General features: G+C 41.9%; 1 protein-coding gene across 5 annotated transcripts; it reads right to left on the reverse strand.

The window, feature by feature from the left end:
* Positions 1-262: 262 nt before the first annotated feature.
* On the reverse strand, positions 263-17,341 carry LOC125314201 (LRR receptor-like serine/threonine-protein kinase FLS2). Of its 5 annotated transcripts, XM_048275764.1 has the most exons (3): positions 3,324-4,048; positions 3,105-3,176; positions 1,712-2,919 (listed from the first exon to the last, which is right to left on the reverse strand). In XM_048275764.1, the coding sequence occupies exons 1-3, from the start codon at positions 3,766-3,768 to the stop codon at positions 1,853-1,855; spliced, it is 1,584 nt and encodes a 527-aa protein (XP_048131721.1). In that variant the 5' UTR covers positions 3,769-4,048; the 3' UTR covers positions 1,712-1,852. The 5 variants fall into 5 exon arrangements, with proteins under 5 accessions (XP_048131722.1, XP_048131723.1, XP_048131721.1 ...); XM_048275765.1 differs by lacking the exons at positions 1,712-2,919; positions 3,105-3,176; positions 3,324-4,048 and adding exons at positions 263-788; positions 16,269-17,341; XM_048275766.1 differs by lacking the exon at positions 1,712-2,919 and adding an exon at positions 263-788 and having other exon boundaries at positions 3,105-4,048.
* Positions 17,342-17,647: the final 306 nt, after the last annotated feature.

Raw genomic sequence — 17,647 nt, forward strand, 5'->3', positions numbered from 1 at the left:
AACAAAAAAAAAATTCGAATTGTTTTATTTGTGTCAAATTTATCCAGACTAAATTTTGGACTATCAATAATTCTAAACTGGTGGACAACATTTTTATCTACAAAAAATTTAAAATTGGTATACATCTGACAAACGTAAATAATAAATTCTGAAATAGATGTAAGAAATCTCAAATTGAAACAAATTTAACAGGACAGATGTAATAAATCTCAAATCGAAATAAATATAGTGGACGGTAGGTTTATCACACTTGTGCCATTAATTCTTTTTGGGATGGCCATCTTTTTGCCACAAGTAATGTACATTACAAATTTCTCGTTGGATAATGTCCTTCCCTTACGGAGCAATGCTTTTGCTTGCATGATTCTCATTGATCACCCAGAAGCAGCAGTAGTTTCGTCTTATCATATTTTGACACCATAGAGCAGGAGGAGGAGCGAATGATCATCACATCTGCCCGAGGACTGTTCTAATCTTCTCGAGTTTTGCAAGCACATCATTCATGCCCTTTCTTTCCCCAGGCAACTCCGTGCAACAATGCGCAGCCAGCTCCAGGATTGTCGACACGCATTCCAGCTTCGCAGCAGTTAGCTCTTCTCTGCTCAATAGCTTCGCATCTAGGACGTCTCCAACTGCATCAGGAAGGGAGTTCTTGACCCAGCGCTTCAAGCTTTCTTCCCCGGAAAACATCTCGTCCGTCGGCCCCTTTCCTGTGAAAGTTTCCATCAGCAGGATTCCATAGCTGTACACATCGCCTCTTGTGGAAACAACTCCGCCCGAACCGTACTCTACACACAGAAAACATAAGGTGTCATAACACGTGAACCAGTTTTCCTAACTCTTTATATGACATTATTTCAGTTCATGCATTATGTCGGCCCACTATATGGCGAATGTAGAAGCAAATGATCATCACCTGGTGCCATGTACCCAATGGTGGCGAGGGTCTTGGTTCGAGTCATCGAATTCTCTTCACCTAGAAGTTTGGCGATGCCAAAGTCACAAATGCAAGCAACCAAGTCTTCACCTAAGAGGACGTTGGTCGGTTTCAGATCGCAGTGAACAATGGGAGTTGAATACCCTTCATGCAAATACTCAAGTCCAGACGCGACATCTATCATGATATTAAGTCTCTGAAGGATGTCTAAATAGTTCTCGTCAGAGTGTAACCACCTCTCTAGGCTTCCGTTCGGCTTGTACTCTAGAATCAATGCTCTGAAATCGAGGTTACAACAGCTGCTGATGATCTTCACGAGATTACGATGGCGAATGTTCCTCAGTACCTCACATTCTGCGTCGAAACTCTTTAGAGCGCCTTCTAGTTCTAAATTGAAGACCTTCACTGCGATGCTTAGGCCATCTGACAATGTTCCTTTGTAAACCGAGCCGAAACTCCCGGTTCCTAACAAGTTGCTTGGACTTAGACCATTTGTCACCCGTAGAACTTCGTAGTAGCTTATCCTTCTTCTCGATGTGAAGGTCGTCGAAGCTTCCTCCGTGGAAAGCTTTCTATTTCTCCTCAAGTACCATGCCAGAACAAGCAGAAGACCCAAAGCAAATATTGCCCCCAAAATAGAAGGTAGAAGAATCCTTAGCAGACGCAATTTCTTAGTCCGTGATCGATCAATGGCCGTGACTGGGCACGGAGGAACTTGTAGACGAGGATCTCCACAAAGGGCTTGATTTCCTACAAATGATTGAGCCCGAAAATTTGCAAAAGGGCCACCTGAAGGAATCTTGCCGGTTAAGTGGTTGAAAGAGAGGTTCAAGTATTGGAGGTATGATAGCTTCTCCAACGAATTGGGGATCGGTCCGGTCAAGTTGTTACTTGATAAATCCAGAGATTCCAAGCTCACCATATTTCCAAATGATTCGGGAATATCACTTGAAATGTGTTATGTGATAAAGAGAAGTTCAACATGTTTTGAAGGTTTTCAATGGAGTTGGGTATTTCTCCCGACAGTTGGTTTCCTGATAAGTCTAAAACGGTCACGGCCTTCAGGTTTCCAACTCCAAGAGAAAGATTGCCGCTCAGAAGATTCGTGGAGATATTTAACATCAATATGTTGTTTATATTCCATAACGAATCGGGTATAATGCCTGTAAACCGGTTAGAGTCCAAGTGGAGTTCTCTTAAGGAAGTAAGGTTACCAATGCAAAACGGTATTGATCCGTCGAGCCTGTTGCTGCTCAAATCTAAGAAAGCCAAGCTCGGGAGGTTACAGATGTCCTCAGGAATCGGCCCTTGCAGTTTGTTGTCCTGAAGATCCAAGGCTTGAACTTCACTTATCCCTGCGATTGTTGTGGGAATACGCCCGGACAACTTGTTATCTCCGACACTGAAGAGGATCAAGCCACTTAAATTGCTGATCTCACTAGGAATGCCACCAACGAGCTTGGAATTCGGCATGTTAAGCTCCTTCAGATTACTAGAGAGATTCCCTATTGACGAAGGAAGGAAAGCGTTCAGCTTGTTCTGCCCCAGGTCGATCCTCCTCAAATATCTACAATTACCTAAAGCTGTGATTATGCTCAATCCATCACTTGAAGGTTCACTGGTCAAATTGTTCGCACCCAGGTGTAACCATTGCAAGTACTCTAACTTGCCCAGTGAGGAAGGAATAGAGCCAGAGAATGAGTTGAAGGTCAAGTCTAGACAGGTTAGTTGGGAACAGTTGGAGAGTGAGCTCGGGATCGGGCCTGTTAAGTTGTTCACGCCGAGAAAAAGTTGCATAAGATTTGGCATGGAGAAGCCGAAGCTTGATGGCAAAGTTCCAGTGAGAAGATTGATAGCCATCGTGATCACTTGAATTGTCGATATGTTGAAGATCGCCAGTGGGATGGGCCCGGACAAGCTGCTGTTTGTTAGGCTCAGGACCTGCAAGTTCTGTAGGTTCCCAATTTCGGATGGTATTTCCCCTGAAAGTGCGAATAAAAGAGGATAAAAATCACGAAATTTCATTGGCTATCATTGTCGCAGATAACTTGATATGTGCAATGCAATTTCCAGATTCTCAATGGGTCGAATTGTAACTTCAAGACTCGAAGCTAGAGCAACCAACAATATATTAAATCTTAAGATGGCAGTTTAGTAGGAGACATACCAGTCAAATTGCCCATGCCGAGATATAATTCCTTGAGCATAGTCAAGTTTCCGAGCTCTCGAGGTATGGTTCCTGAAAAATTATTCAGTGAAAGGTCCAAAACCTGAAGCTGCCTGCATTCAGACAAACTGGATGGTATCTCTCCACTGAACTGATTGGAGGACAAGAATAGTCCTTGTAAGTTCGGAAGATTCCCACAAATGTTCTGGGGAAGGACACCAGATAAGCTGTTGGAGCTGAGATCGATGTCCAGAAGCGGAGATTCACTGAAGACGGAGGACGGCATCGCACCCGAGAGCTGATTGTTGCTGAGGTTGATGATCTTCAGCAGTGGGATGTTGAAGATCAGCGGCAGTATGGTGCCTGCGAGCTGGTTTTTGCTGAGATCGAGCGTCTGCAGCGTGGACACATTGCAAATAGACTCCGGTATCGTGCCGGAGAAGCCATTGGCATTCAAGAACAGGTACTTGAGCCGTGGCAAGGAGGCGAGCCATGGCGGGATCTCCCCTTCGAAGAAGTTGCCCCTGCCACTGAAGTACTGAAGTCGGCGGAGGTGCGAGAGCTCCTCCGGGAGAGGCCCGTGGAACGTGTTGTTGGTGATGTTGAAGTAGGCGAGGAAAGAGAGGTTGCCCAGGTGAGGAGGGAGCGTGCCTGAGAGGCCCATGAAGGCAAGGTTGAGGCTCGTGACCCTGCTAGTGTGGGTGGTGCCACAGGTGATCCCAACCCAGTTGCAGACCGATGTTGTCTCTGTCCAGTTTGTGGACAAGAGATGTTCTGGGTCATCGGTGATGTGCTGTTTCAGGGCAAGAAGGGAGGCCTGGTCTGTGGAGATGCTGGGTTGTTCAGCCACGGCTGCTGGTCCAATGAATCAGTGGAGAGAGAGAAGCAATAGTGCAATGATGTTGTTGATGGAGGGTCTTGGTGTTGCCTCCATTAGTGAACTTTCTTTGATGGTAGAGAACTGGACGAACAGAAGTATGCTGGTGCTGGACGGGACGTTATATACTAGGAAAAGTTGAAGCCTTTTGTTGTTAAAAGAGTGTCCCCAAATCATTATAAAAATAGTTAATTTTCAAGATATATATTATGTATATCACGGAAATAATCGATGCATTGCAAATTGCTATGTTACTGTTATTTTCTTTGATCAAATTATGTTTCCCTTGTAATTCGGCGATTGTCAAAAAGTGCAATCAAATCCTAAGACTTATCAAGTTGGTGCAATCAAGTTATTTCATTAACTCTTTGAGAATGTACCAACTTAGCCGGTTTTCGGATTTGATTATATAGACTTGACAAGTTTTAAAACTTAATTTTTGGACTAAATTATACTTTTGTGATAAACTTTAGAACTTGATTGTACATTTTAAAATTTTTAGGATTCAATCGTATTTTCGTGATAAATTTTAAGACTTTCAAGACACTTATTGTAATTTTTTTTTTGTAAAATGCTATAATAATTGCGACTTTAACAAGCAGAGACTCAAATACAAACAAATCCGAAGATATTAGGGATCATAAAAAGAAGGTGGTAATTATGGCGCCAAGTGAGTATTGCACATAATATTTTACACTTATATGATAGAAAAAAAATTATGATATTCAAGTAAATATCATATGAAAATTATGATACTTATAATGTTTTTTTCTTCTTTTTCCGCTTTCCAAACGTTAGAACTTTTTTTTCCGGACTTGGTTGGTGACTTGTCGGACTGGCCATGTTCCTAGGAATTTGATAGAGATGAACGTTCGGGAGAGTGGTGTCAAGTCAAGGTCATCCCGGAGTGCGATCTGTCAACTTTCCACTCAATCAGACCCTACTTTGTTCCATGGCAAAGTCTTCTCACTCGGCATTCATGAAGCCGAATCTTACCGTGTTGACCGATCCTTGCAGAAATGGTGGCTGATGATCTAGCGGAAAATGGCACTCAGGGTACAGTTAAAAAAAAAAAAAATCGCAGCTCTAATAGCCAGAAAAAAATTACCAAAAATATCATAAATATATTATACGTCTGTCGATTTAGTTATAAACTTTTTAATTTGATCAATTAAGCCTTAAACCCTTTGAGAATTTGCTAATGTAATCTTTCAAGTCAATTTTGGCTAGAAATCGCCGACGTGGACGATAATGGTTTTATGTGATGTGACCGGCGCTAATGTGAACATTTTTTTTAACATTTCTTTTAAATTTTCTTTTTCTTTTAACAAAGTAAAAAAATGGAAAAAAGAAAAACAACTTAGAAATTCTTTAAAACTTTGCAAAAACTATCCATTTGCGAGTCGTATCACATATGATGGCTAACGTTTACGTTAGTGAATTTCAGTAAAAATCAGCAACAGAGCAACATATCATCACAACAAAGGTGGATTAATGAAAGGAGCAGTAAAACTCTAACCCTTGCCGGAGAAATTAAGAGACAAATCGGAGGAGGATTTCAATGTTTAGAATCGTTCACTTGGTAGATCTTGATTTCAACAAAGGTCGCTTTTGCGAATGATGAGGGTAAATAATCTGCTCTTGTTTTGGATTGAAAACAAAAGAATTCGAGGTCGGCTTTGGTATAGTCGGCCCTATGATAGACTTATCATGATATGCGCATTTATCCATCGAACTAAACTTGTCGGATAATCTATTTCAAATTGGTATTAGAATAGGAAATTCAGTATTCGAAATTGACGATGCGTTTTCGAGCCGGTAAGAGACTTTCGATCCGTTGATTAAATAGACTGGTAAGGGTTCCCTGAAATTTTGCAAATCCTGTCATTTGGTTCTCTGCTTTTTACCTTACCCCATTGAATTTCTTGTGGCAGAGATCATAGATGCCGTTGAGAAAGGCTCAGGTTTTGATCAAACGGAGAGAGGTATGACTAACCAGGCGAGTGGGGACCTGTAGTTATTCATCGTTTTCTGATCAAGTATATACTTTTTTGGGCTAAGTCATTGTAAGATCATCAGACTAAGAAATTGACTTGTTGCTATGGTTGTTTAGATGCTGTACTTGCGCAAGTGGAAGCAGAGAAGAGGCTGGCTTTGATCAGAGCTTGGGAAGAGAGTGAGAAATCCAAGGCTGAGAGCAAGTAAGAGACTCTTCACTTGTGATTGCCCTCCTTTTGCATTGAGTCCTGGTTGATTTGAGCGAGATCTTGAGACAGGGCATACAAAAAGCTAGCCATCAATGGGTCCTGGGAAAACACCCAGATAGCTTCTGTCGAGGCTCGGATAAAGGAAATCGAGGTGAGCGAAATTCAAACCGTGTTTGAACATGTTCTTAGGTGTCCCGGTTCTCTCTAGCCCACCATCTGAATTATGCGCGGAGCGAAACTGGAACTCTGATTTTCACAGTGTTGTAATTCGATTCGTTCGGGAGGGTCTAGATTGCTACCGATGTGATTTGTTCTTCTTCACAAATGGTAGGAGGAGATAGAAAAGAAGAAGGCCGAGCAGCAGAGAAAATCAGGAACAGATTAGTTGAAATTCACAAGGAAGCCGAAGTAAAAAGGCGACGATCGAAGTGAAACGAGGCGAAGACATCATCAAGGTACAAGAGGCAGCTGCCAAGTTCCGTGCCGCCGGTTATGTACCGAGGAAGCTACTCGGATGCTTCGGCAGCTGAGTTTCCTCGACCAAAATCGATTCAAGAAAGGCAACAATGACCAAATTTCTCCTCTAGACCGGTGCTTCACTATCGGGCGGCGCTTGTTGGAATGACTAGTGTCGCGACCCTCCGTCGGAAATATTTTTCTCCTTCCCGGCGGGCGTCCCGGGCTAACGAGCCGATCCTCCCTTTTTTATATATATATGTGACCCCGGTTGTCCGCGGGATCTTTCGGGATCGCGGGTCTCTCCCAAGACCCATTACTCGAATCGCGATGTCGGGTAAAATTTATATCGAATATCGACCTTAATGTGGTCGGGTGGCATGTGCAATGTGTACATGCAATTTTGGAGTCGCCACCGATCAATTTATTGGAGGGTATGATCGGAAAACCCTACCGAGCGGTCGGGAGAAACCGTTCGGTTCCGCGAAAACCGGAGATTTTTAGGTCCGGGGACTTGGTTACGCCGAGATTTTCATCGATGTCCTTTCGGTTACCGATGTTGAGTGATTTTCTAACATACGAGTTCATGCCGATGCGATATCGGGTGAGGTAGGCTCTAATAGTTCTAGGATGTTCATGCAGACGGGAATTTTACTATTCCTATCAATCACAAGCAATTAGAAAAATTAAAAGCGCAATCAAGACAATCAAAATCAATCAAATCAATCAATCATATAGACATATCTAAAATGACCCTATCGGCCCACAGAGAAGTCAAATTTGGGTTTCGGGGTTGGTTCGGGAAAATTTGGGGCGGAAGGCCCGGAAGGGTAGAATGGTCATTTTTGGGTGTTCGGGACTCGAAAATCACAAAATTGGGATCGGGCCGGTTGAATGTGGCCATTTCCCATTTTTTGTGATTTTATGGAATTTTTCTAATTTTTCTAATTTTTTGAAATTTTTATTTATTTTCTAAAAAATATTGGGAATTTTCCGGGTCGGCACAGATCGACCCTCGAAGTCTCAAAATTTTCGATCCAAACTTTATGAGTCCCGAATCGATCTAGAAATTTTTAGAAATTTTTTGTGAAAATCTGGGAATTTTTATGAATTTTCTAAGTATTTTTGCAATTTTTTTTGGATTTTTGGAAATTTCTTTTTATTTTTTTATTTTTTTTTATTAATAAACCGGACCGGGTCAACCCAGTCAACGACCGGTCAACCCGGTCCGACCACTCGCAGACCCGCTCGACACTCATACGGTACCGTATCCGTGTTTATCTTATTTTTTTGAATTTTCTAAAACATTTTCCTAATATCCGAATATATCAAAATGAAATGAACGGCCGAGATCGGTCTCAAAATTGATCTCGGCCGTCGACACCCTCTCAGACAAAAACGACGACGCTTCGCCCTTCCCTATAAAAACGACGCCGCATAGCAAAACCGACGGACGGTCACGATTAGATTCAAGAGTTGATCCGGACCGCCGACCTAACTTAAACAAAACGACACCGCTTTGGTTAATATCCTGGACGGCCGCGATCAAACCTATATGTAATCCTAGCCGTCTAATCCTTCTATGACTAAAACGACGACGCACTCGGCCTTAACACATGAAACGACGTCGCACCAATCGAGATTTTCAACGGTCACGATTAAGCGTGAGACTAAATCTGAGCCGTTCGTCCCTAATCAAGCCTAAAACGGCGTCGCTTTCGATTATTTCTATTTTCTATCTAATAACCTAATATCCTAAAATACGAAAATGTAGATCCGACGGTCCCGAATCAAACCTATCTATTAATCTGGACCGTCGGATCGGAGCCGACTCGGCTCGCTCGCGCCAACGGCCGAGCCGAGTCGGCGACGCTCCGCACCAATCAAACGATGACACGTAGGCCGCCGACCCGTTGACCGCGCCCAGTCGGCTTCGTCGTCTTCAACCTTGCGACGACGCAACGGACGGCCGAGGTTTCCCGACGAGATCCAACGGTGAAACCTCGGCCGCTCGACCCCAAACCAACGCCAATCTACTCGTTTTTACATCCGGACTAACATATTCAAAGATCAAACAAGTTCAACGGCTGAATCGTAAGAATCGAACCAAACACAATCGGTGATCGTCGAGTTCAAACAAGTATAATCTCGCCAAATCAAAGCAATTAATCAATATACAAGCATAATAGAGAGTCAAGGAGACTTACCTCGAGCTCAGATTGAGCTCGCGGGGGTTGGAATGGTCTCGCCGGTGTTAGGCCGGACCGGCGTGAATGGAAGGTTCGATTCGAGGTTTTTGAGAGGAATTGATGCAAAACGATGATGCGATGGTGGTTAGAGGTGTGTGAGGATCAAAAGGCACAAAACAATTTCAAAAATCGAACGCGAGAACACGAGATGCCATAGTAGCTCAGCACGAAAGCTCGAAGTTCAACTTACCGATCCGGGCGGTCTCGGAGGGCGATATTGGCGGCGATCGCTTCCTTGAACTTCGGACGAGCTTCTGGAAGTGATTTCGAAGCTCGTGGTGGTCTGGATTGGCCGGCCGGACAATGCACGGTTCAAGCTCCGACGAGCGACGGTGATGATCTCTGGACCTTCTCGCTCTACTCTCTCTCTCTTTCTCTCTCTAGTCCGGTAGTCGAGCGAACAGAATGAGCCTCCCTTTGATCTAGAATCTCTCTCGGCTTTTATACTCGTTTTGAATTTGGGCGCGTTCGGGCGAGAGCTCGCCGAGGCCTCCTCACGTGTTCTCACGTGCAACTAGGGTGCCGGACGGCGACGGAATCGGTTAGGATTCCGTCCGTGTCCGTCAAGCCTCCGTCGATCACCAAATGCGCGCTAATTTGACACGGGATTGAGAACGTTGACTTTTTTGGTACCGGGGACTTGACCGGCGATTGCGACCATCTCCGACGGCCATTGGCCGTGCCGCCGGTGGCAATCGATGCGTGTTCACCTGAGAAACAAAACCCCCATGTTAATTAGATCAATTAGTGTCGAATTGCCCTTCAATTTGATCATTGAAATTCGACATTCAAAGCTGCAAATCGCGCGAGTGAGAGGTTGAAGACGACACTGTTTGGACCGGTTCGATCGGTCCGACCGGTGATCAGACCGGTCCGAACCGGTTCGCACGGTAGAATTTTCCAATTTTCAAAATTAAACAAAATAGAGTGGGAATTTTTGCAATTAAACCTCAAAATTGAACTTAGGGACTTAGATATTATCCAGAAATGCAATTTTGCCCAAAAGTTCTTATCAATTTGCACAAAAGCCCCAAATTTTTCAATTTGCCCAAATTGGGGAAATGTTCAATTGAGTGTCAATTCGACCAAATTGGACCATGAGACCTATATCAATCGATCCAGAATGTGTCAAAACCCTAGGGGTGGTTCAATTTTGCCACGAAAGTCCCTCAATTAAGATTAATTTCAAAAATTGGCAAGTTGAGGGACTAAATTGTAAACATTTTTTGGGGATTTGGCCTAATTCGTGCAATTCGTGCAATTGAGGGTGCAATTGATTAAATTGAAGTTCAAAGGGACTGCAATTGAATGTCTAGACCTAGAAAGTGCAAAAATTGCAAATAGAAAGACTCGATTTGTATTTTTTATGGAAATTCAACCCTAGGCGTTGTGAAGGAACTCCTAAAATTGAACTCAATTTTTGATTTTTCTTGAGGTCAATATGAAAAGAGAATTAAAATAAAAATATTGAACATTTTTGTGTATTTTTGTAACCTCGAAAAGTATTTTTTTATGAATTTTGAAGTATTTTCCTATTTTTCGAAAATATTAAAAAATGTGAAAAATATGAAAAATTATTTTTTGTTCCAAATTGGTTCCCTAAGCTTGGCCAAGGCTTCCAATGTTGATTTTTTTAATTTTTTTGATTTTTTTGTGAATTTTTAGTGAATTTTGCAAAATAAAACTAAATGAAACTTGATTAAAAATCGGTGTCAACAACTAGGGACTGAAAATAGCTAGGGAAGCTAGAAGCTTTATGACTATCTTCAAGCCTTGTGAATCCATGGCCAATTTTCTCTTTTGCTCTGAATTTTTTTTTTCCTCGGGTTCGGGAGGATTCCTCGATCTTATTTTCCTGTGATTTTCGTATTTGACAATGGAAATGCATTAGCAAGCATTAACTAGCTGAACACATGTTTTTTACCACATAATTGCTACGACTTCTAAAAACCTTTTATCTTGAGTGTGATAACTTTTAATCGATTACTTTAAGTAACATAACTTTTTAAAACCACTCACTTAAGTATTAGTAATCCGGCGCGGCAAGGCACATGCGGTGAACATTTTTAAAAAAAGTTATGTTACTCAAATGATCGATTGATAAGTTATATAACACTCGAGTGATTAAAAGAAAATTATGACACCAAGCGAGCATCTTACATAATTTATGACACTTATATGATAAAAAAAATTGTGGTACTAAAATAAATACCATGCAAAAATTATGATACTTATGGTGTCATTTTTTCCTTCTCCCCCTTAAGACGTTAGAATTTTTTCTTCTTGGGCTTCGTTGGTGACTTTTCGGACTCGCCATATCCAGGAATTTGGCCCCAACCAATTTCTGCGAAATCCGGAGAATTTGACGGAGGAAGTTGTTCAGGAGAACGATGTAAAGTCAAGGTCTTTCGTAGTGCGAGTTATCAGTCAACTTTCCACACGGTCGGACCCTAATTTGTGCCACGCAATTTGCAATTCTAAAAGCAAAATAAAAAAAAAAAGAAAAAGAAAAGATAGCTGTATTTGACCCACTCATAAAGCCAAATATTGCCGTGTTTGACTCATTCTTTCAGAAGTGATAGCTGATAATCTAGCGGAAAATGACACTTAGGGTACAGTTAAAAAAAAAATCATACCTCTAATAGGCTGAGAAAAAATTATCAAAAAATTCATAAACTTATTGTAATGATGTTAATTCAGCCTTAAACTTTTTAATTTGACAAATTAAATCTTAAATACGTCCTTCAAGACAATTTTAGTTAGAAATTACTGACACGGATGTCAGTCATCCTATATGGCACGGTCCGTTGACATGGACTGTTTTTTCGTTTTTTCACACTGCTTTTTTAAAAAAATTGAAATAGAAAAAAAGAAAAATGATTCAAAAATTTTAAAAATTTGCAAAAATTGTCCATGTTTGCATAGGCTATGATGGCCAATGTCTATGTTATCGACTTTTCAATCAAAATTGGCCGGAATGATTACATTAACAAATAGTCAGAATGTTTAGGATAAAATTAGTCAAATTAAAAAAATTTAGAATTGAAATGAAATTTTTAGGTTTTTTTTTTTTTTTGTATGAAGATCTTGATAAGCTACTGACCGTGTTCGAGTAAAAGTCGCACAATCACCAGTTTTACTAGGAATTACATGAGATAAACTAAGAAACCAAGAGGGCAGAGAGAACCATAATCAACAATTATAACACAAAAAAATGTGGCAGAATATTCGAGATGATAGTGAATTGAAATCATATATTATATTTGGACATGCAAATTTATTTCTTTGCGATCACAAGATATTATGCTAAGGCCACAACCAATGATGTCACAGAATTTTGTTCCTGTTTTTGTTGTTGCAAAGTAACATAGAATCTTCCGTTGGGTGTTTCCTCAGAATTTTAATTGGTCTTTATTTTTTTTTTCTCAAGATGCAAAATACTTGTTAAATTGAGATATACGTCGCGAACTGAAATCTTGAAATCATGAATCGGGAGTCAAATTGAAATTGGGAGTCGGTCAAGTGCCTAAAATTGATATTTTGTGTGATGGACATTTTATGAGTTTTGCAAATTAATACTATATGAGAAAGAATTTCTTCATTTCTCACATGATGGTTCTATCATATGCATAGACAATTTCTCGCGATGGCTCATGGCAACATGCGCCTAGCACTCCGAATTGGATCTAATTGATTGCCCAATCTGTCATGTTACACGGTGGTGGTTGTTGAAACTCGTAGTCGCGAAGCACGTCTCGATCCTCAAGATGATCAAAGACTATCGAAGGTGAAAGATTCTCTTTATCACACAAGAGAAGTTTTCGGGGGAGGAGATGGATGGACTCTATAATTTACTTTATTTATCTTACTTTCACCCTCATTACACCTTCTTACACAAACGATTACAAGACTCACCTTTATATAGACTTAAAAACATGGCTCTTGACATACCCTAGGTACATGAAAAGACACGTCTAGATACATAGTAAGAATTACACATCGGAATACTAAAAGACTCTCGAGAAACACGACAAATAATAACTCTTGAAAAAACTATAAAACAATAATGACACTAAACACGCACATCGGATAAACGTCTGTCGGAAATCGAAAAGTCTATTGACAACCATAAGAATACGAAGAGTCACGCTATTGAAGATTCTAGAGTAGCAGTGATATCTTCAATACTCCCCCTCACCGACTACTCTCTCTTAGGACAGATCTTGCGATCATACCAAGCTGAGTTCTAAACTCATCAAACTTTGCTGCTCCAAGACCTTTGGTGAAGATATCAGCAACTTGATCACCTATCTTGGTGTATTCCATTTTGATCTCGCCCTGCAAGACCTTCTCTCGCAGAAAATGATAGTGTACTTCCACATGCTTTGTTCTAGCATGAAAAACTGGATTTTTTGCTAAGCTTATAGCAGATAGATTATCACAAAACAATGTTGTCGAATAATCTATCGATTGATGGAGATCCTCCAATGATTGCACTAGCCACGAACTCTCCTAAGCTGCCATTGCTTCTGCTCCGTATTCAGCTTACGTCGTCGATAGAGACACGGCCGATCGTCTTTTATTGCATTAGGATACTACTGCTGATCCAAGATTAAATGAGTATCCGGTAGTCGAGCGCCTTGTGTATTGATCTCCAGCAAAGTTGGCATCGCAATAACCGACCAACTCACCCGATGAGACTTTCTTGTACAAAAGGCCAAAATCAAACGTCTTTTTTACATACCTCGAGAAACGCTTGGCTGCATCCAAGTGAGGCTTCCGTGGCTTCTCCATAAATCGACTTACTACTCCCACCGCAAAAGCGATATCAGGTCGAGTTATGGTAAGGTAAATTACACTACCTACCGGTTGCCCGTACATGGTCGAATCTTCTAACTCTCGACCTTCATCGTAACACGACTTTACATGCCCATCCAACGGAGTAGATATAGGCTTGCAATCAAGCATCCCGAACTTCTCCAAGAGATCTCGTGCACACTTCTGTTGACATAGGAATAATCCTTCCTTTGTCCGATCAATCTCGAGTCCCGGAAATTGTTTCATCTCTCCAAGTGCCTTCATCTAAAAACGGGCAAAGAGGTTGGCTCTAATTCGACATATCTCATCTTCATCATCTCCAGTAATGATGAGATCATCCACATAAACCAACATAGCTGCTATTTTTCCATCTTCCGCCTTCACAAACAAGCTCAAATCTCTTTGGGCTACAGAATAAGCGCTTTTCAATAAGAATTCCGTGATCTTCCCATGCCATGCTCTCGAGGCTTGCTTCAAGCCATACAATACTTTCTTTAGCTTGCAGACATATTCCGGATGATTTTTGCTCTTGAAACCATCCGGTTGCTCCATGTATATTTCTCGATCAAGCTCTCCATTAAGAAAGGCATTCTTTACATCTATTTGCCATAGATTCCACGACTTGCTTGCTGTAAGTGCTAACAGAACTCGAACAGTAGTAACTTTTGCCATTGGGCTAAAGGTTTCTTCATAATCGATGCCATACTTTTGCGAAAAACCTCGAGCGACTAGACGTGCTTTATATCTCTCTATCGACCCATATGCTTAGGCCATCCGACAGTACTCCTTTGTAAACCGAGCCAAAACTCCCCATTCCTAACAAGTTGCTTGGACTTAGACCATTTGTCGCCTGTAGAACTTCGTAGTAGCTTATCCTTCTTCTTGATGCGAAGGTCATTGAAGCTTCCTTTGTGGAAGGCTTTCTATTTCTCCTCAAATACCTTGCCAGAACAAACATAATACCTAAAGCAAGTATTGCCACCAAAATAGAAGGTAGAAGAATCCTTAGCAGACACAATTTCTTAGTCTGGGATCGATGAATGGCAGTGACAGGGCACGGAGGAACTTGTAGACGAGGATCGCCACAAAGAGCTTGATTTCCTACAAATGATTGAGCCCGAAAATTTGCAAAAGAGCCACCTGAAGGAATCTCTCCAGATAAGTGGTTGAAAGAGAGGTTCAAGTATTGGAGGTATGATAGCTTCTCCAATGAATTGGGGATCGGCCCGATCAGGTTGTTACTTGATAAATCCAGAGACTCCAAGCTCACCAGCTTTCCAAATGATTCGGGAATATCACCTCCAAATGTGTTATGTGATAAAGAGAAGTTCAACATGTTTTGAAGGTTTTCAATGGAGTTGGGTATTTTCCCCGACAGTTGGTTTCCTGATAAATCTAAAACAGTCACTGCCTTCAGATTTCCAACTCCAAGAGAAAGATTGGCCCTCAGAAGATTTGTGGAGATATTTAACATCAATGTGTTGTTTGTATTCCATAACGAATTGGGTATAGTGCCTGTAAATCGGTTAGAGCCCAAGTGGAGTTCTCTTAAGGAAGTGAGGTTACCAATGCACGATGGTATTGATCCGTCGAGCTTCTTGCTGCTCAAATATAACAAAGCCAAGCTCGGGAGGTTACACATATTTTCAGGAACCGGCCCTTGCAGTTTGTTGTGATTAAGATACAAGCCTTGAACTTCCCTTATCCCTGCGATTGTCGTGGGAATAGGCCCGGTCAACTGGTTATCTCTGACATTGAAGAGGATCAAGCCACTTAATTGCCGACCTCACTAGGAATGCCACCAACGAGCTTGGAACTCCCTATGGAAAACCACTTCAGATTACTAGAGAGATTCCCTATTGACGAAGGAAGGAAAGTGTTCAGCTTGTTCATCTCCAGGTCGATGCTCCTCAAATGTCTACAATTACCTCAAGCTGTGATTATGCTCAATCCATCACTTGAAGGTTCACTGGTCAAATTGTTCACGGCCAGGTTTAACCATTGCAAGTACTCCGACTTGCCAAGTGAGGAAGGAATAGAGCCAGAGAATGAGTTCAGGGGCAGGTCTAGAGAGGTTAGTTGGGAACAGTTGGAAAGAGAGCTCGGGATCGGGCCTGTTAATTTGTTCATGCCGAGGAAAAGTTGCATAAGATTTGGCATAAACAAGCTCAAGCTCGATGGCAAAGTTCCAGTGAGAAGATTCATAGCCATCGTGAACTCTTGAATTGTCGATATGTTGAAGACCGCCAGTGGGATGGGCCCGGACAAACTATTGTTTGCTAGGCTTAGGAGTTACAAGTTCTGTAGGTTCCCAATTTCAGATGGTATTTTCCCTGAAAGTTTGAATAAAAGAGGGAAAAATCACGAAATTTCATTGGCTATCATTGTCGCAGATTACTTGATATGTGCAAGTTGTTTGACTGGTGATGCTCATAGGACTCAAATGCAATGCAATTTCCAGATTCTCAATGGGTCGAATTGTAACTTCAAGACACGAAGCTAGAGCAACCAACACTACATTAAATCCTTAAAATAGCAGTTTGAAAAGGAGACATACCAATCAAATTGTTCACGCCGAGATATAACCCATTGAGCAGAGTCAAGTTTCCAAGCTCTCTAGGTATGGTTCCTGAAAAATTATTCACTGAAAGGGCCAAAACCTGAAGCTGCCTGCATTCAGACAAACTGGATGGTATCCCTCCACTGAACTGATTGAAGGACAAGAATAGTCCTTGTAAGTTCGGAAGATTCCCACAAATGTTCTGGGGAAGGACACCAGATAAGCTGTTGGAGCTGTGATCGATGTCCAGAAGCGGAGATTCACTGAAGACGGAGGACGGCATCGCACCCGAGAGCTGATTGTTGCTGAGGTCGATCACCTTCAGCAGCGGGATGTTGAAGATCAGCGGCAGTATGGTGCCGGCAAGCTGGTTTTCGCTGAGATCGAGCGTCTGCAGCGTGGACACATTGCAAATAGACTCCGGTATCGTGCCGGAGAAGCCATTGGCATTCAAGAACAGGTACTTGAGCCGTGGCAAGGAGGCGAGCCATGGCGGGATCTCCCCTTCGAAGAAGTTGCCCCTGACACTGAAGTACTGAAGTCGGCGGAGGTGCGAGAGCTCCACCGGGAGAGACCCATGGAACGTGTTGTTGGTGATGTTGAAGTAGGCGAGGAAAGAGAGGTTGCCCAGCTGAGGAGGGAGCGTGCCTGAGAGGCCCATGCAGGCAAGGTTGAGTCTCGTGACCCTGCTAGTGTGGGTGGTGCCACAAGTGATCCCAACCCAGTTGCAGACCGATGTTGTCTCTGTCCAGTTTGTGGACAAGAGATCTTCTGGGTCATCGGTGATGTGCTGTTTCAGGGCAAGAAGGGAGGCCTGGTCTGCGGAGATGCTGGGTTGTTCAGCCATGGCTGCTGGTCCAATGAAGCCGTGGAGAGAGAGAAGCAATAGTGCAGTCATGATGTTGATGGAGGGTCTTGGTGTTGCCTCCATTAGTGAAGTTTCTTTGATGGTAGAGAACTGGATGAAGCAGAAGTATGCTTGCCAGGACGTCGTATACTAGGAAAAGTTGAATCCTTTTCTTGTTAAAAGAGTGCCCCCAAATCATTATGAAAATATTCAATTTTCAAGTTATTTATTATGTATATCACGAAAATAATCGGTGCATTGCAAATTGCTACGTTACCGTTGTTTTCTTTGATCGAACTATGTTTTCCATATCATTCGGCAACTTTTAAATAGTGCAATTAAGTCCTAAAATTTATCAAGTTGGCGCAATCAAGTCATTCCATTAACTATATGCAACTTGGTAAATCGAAAATGCTAACAAATGTTGAGATTTGATTGTACCAACTTGGTCAATTTTTGGACTTAATTGCACAAACTTGACAAGTTTTAGAACTTAAGTTTTAGACTAAATTATATTTTTGTGATAAGT

This window comes from Rhodamnia argentea, chromosome 3 (assembly GCF_020921035.1).
Source record: "Rhodamnia argentea isolate NSW1041297 chromosome 3, ASM2092103v1, whole genome shotgun sequence".
Taxonomy (NCBI): domain Eukaryota; kingdom Viridiplantae; phylum Streptophyta; class Magnoliopsida; order Myrtales; family Myrtaceae; genus Rhodamnia; species Rhodamnia argentea.

Bases quoted from the DNA above. Each gene is read 5' to 3' on its own strand.
- LOC125314201 (XM_048275762.1), bottom strand. From the start codon at position 17,202: ATGGAGGCAACACCAAGACCCTCCATCAACATCATGACTGCACTATTG. The intron at 2,920-16,268 runs GTATGTCTCCTT...TCGCACTTTCAG, and splicing joins CGGCGTGAACAATTTGATTG to GGGAAATACCATCCGAAATT.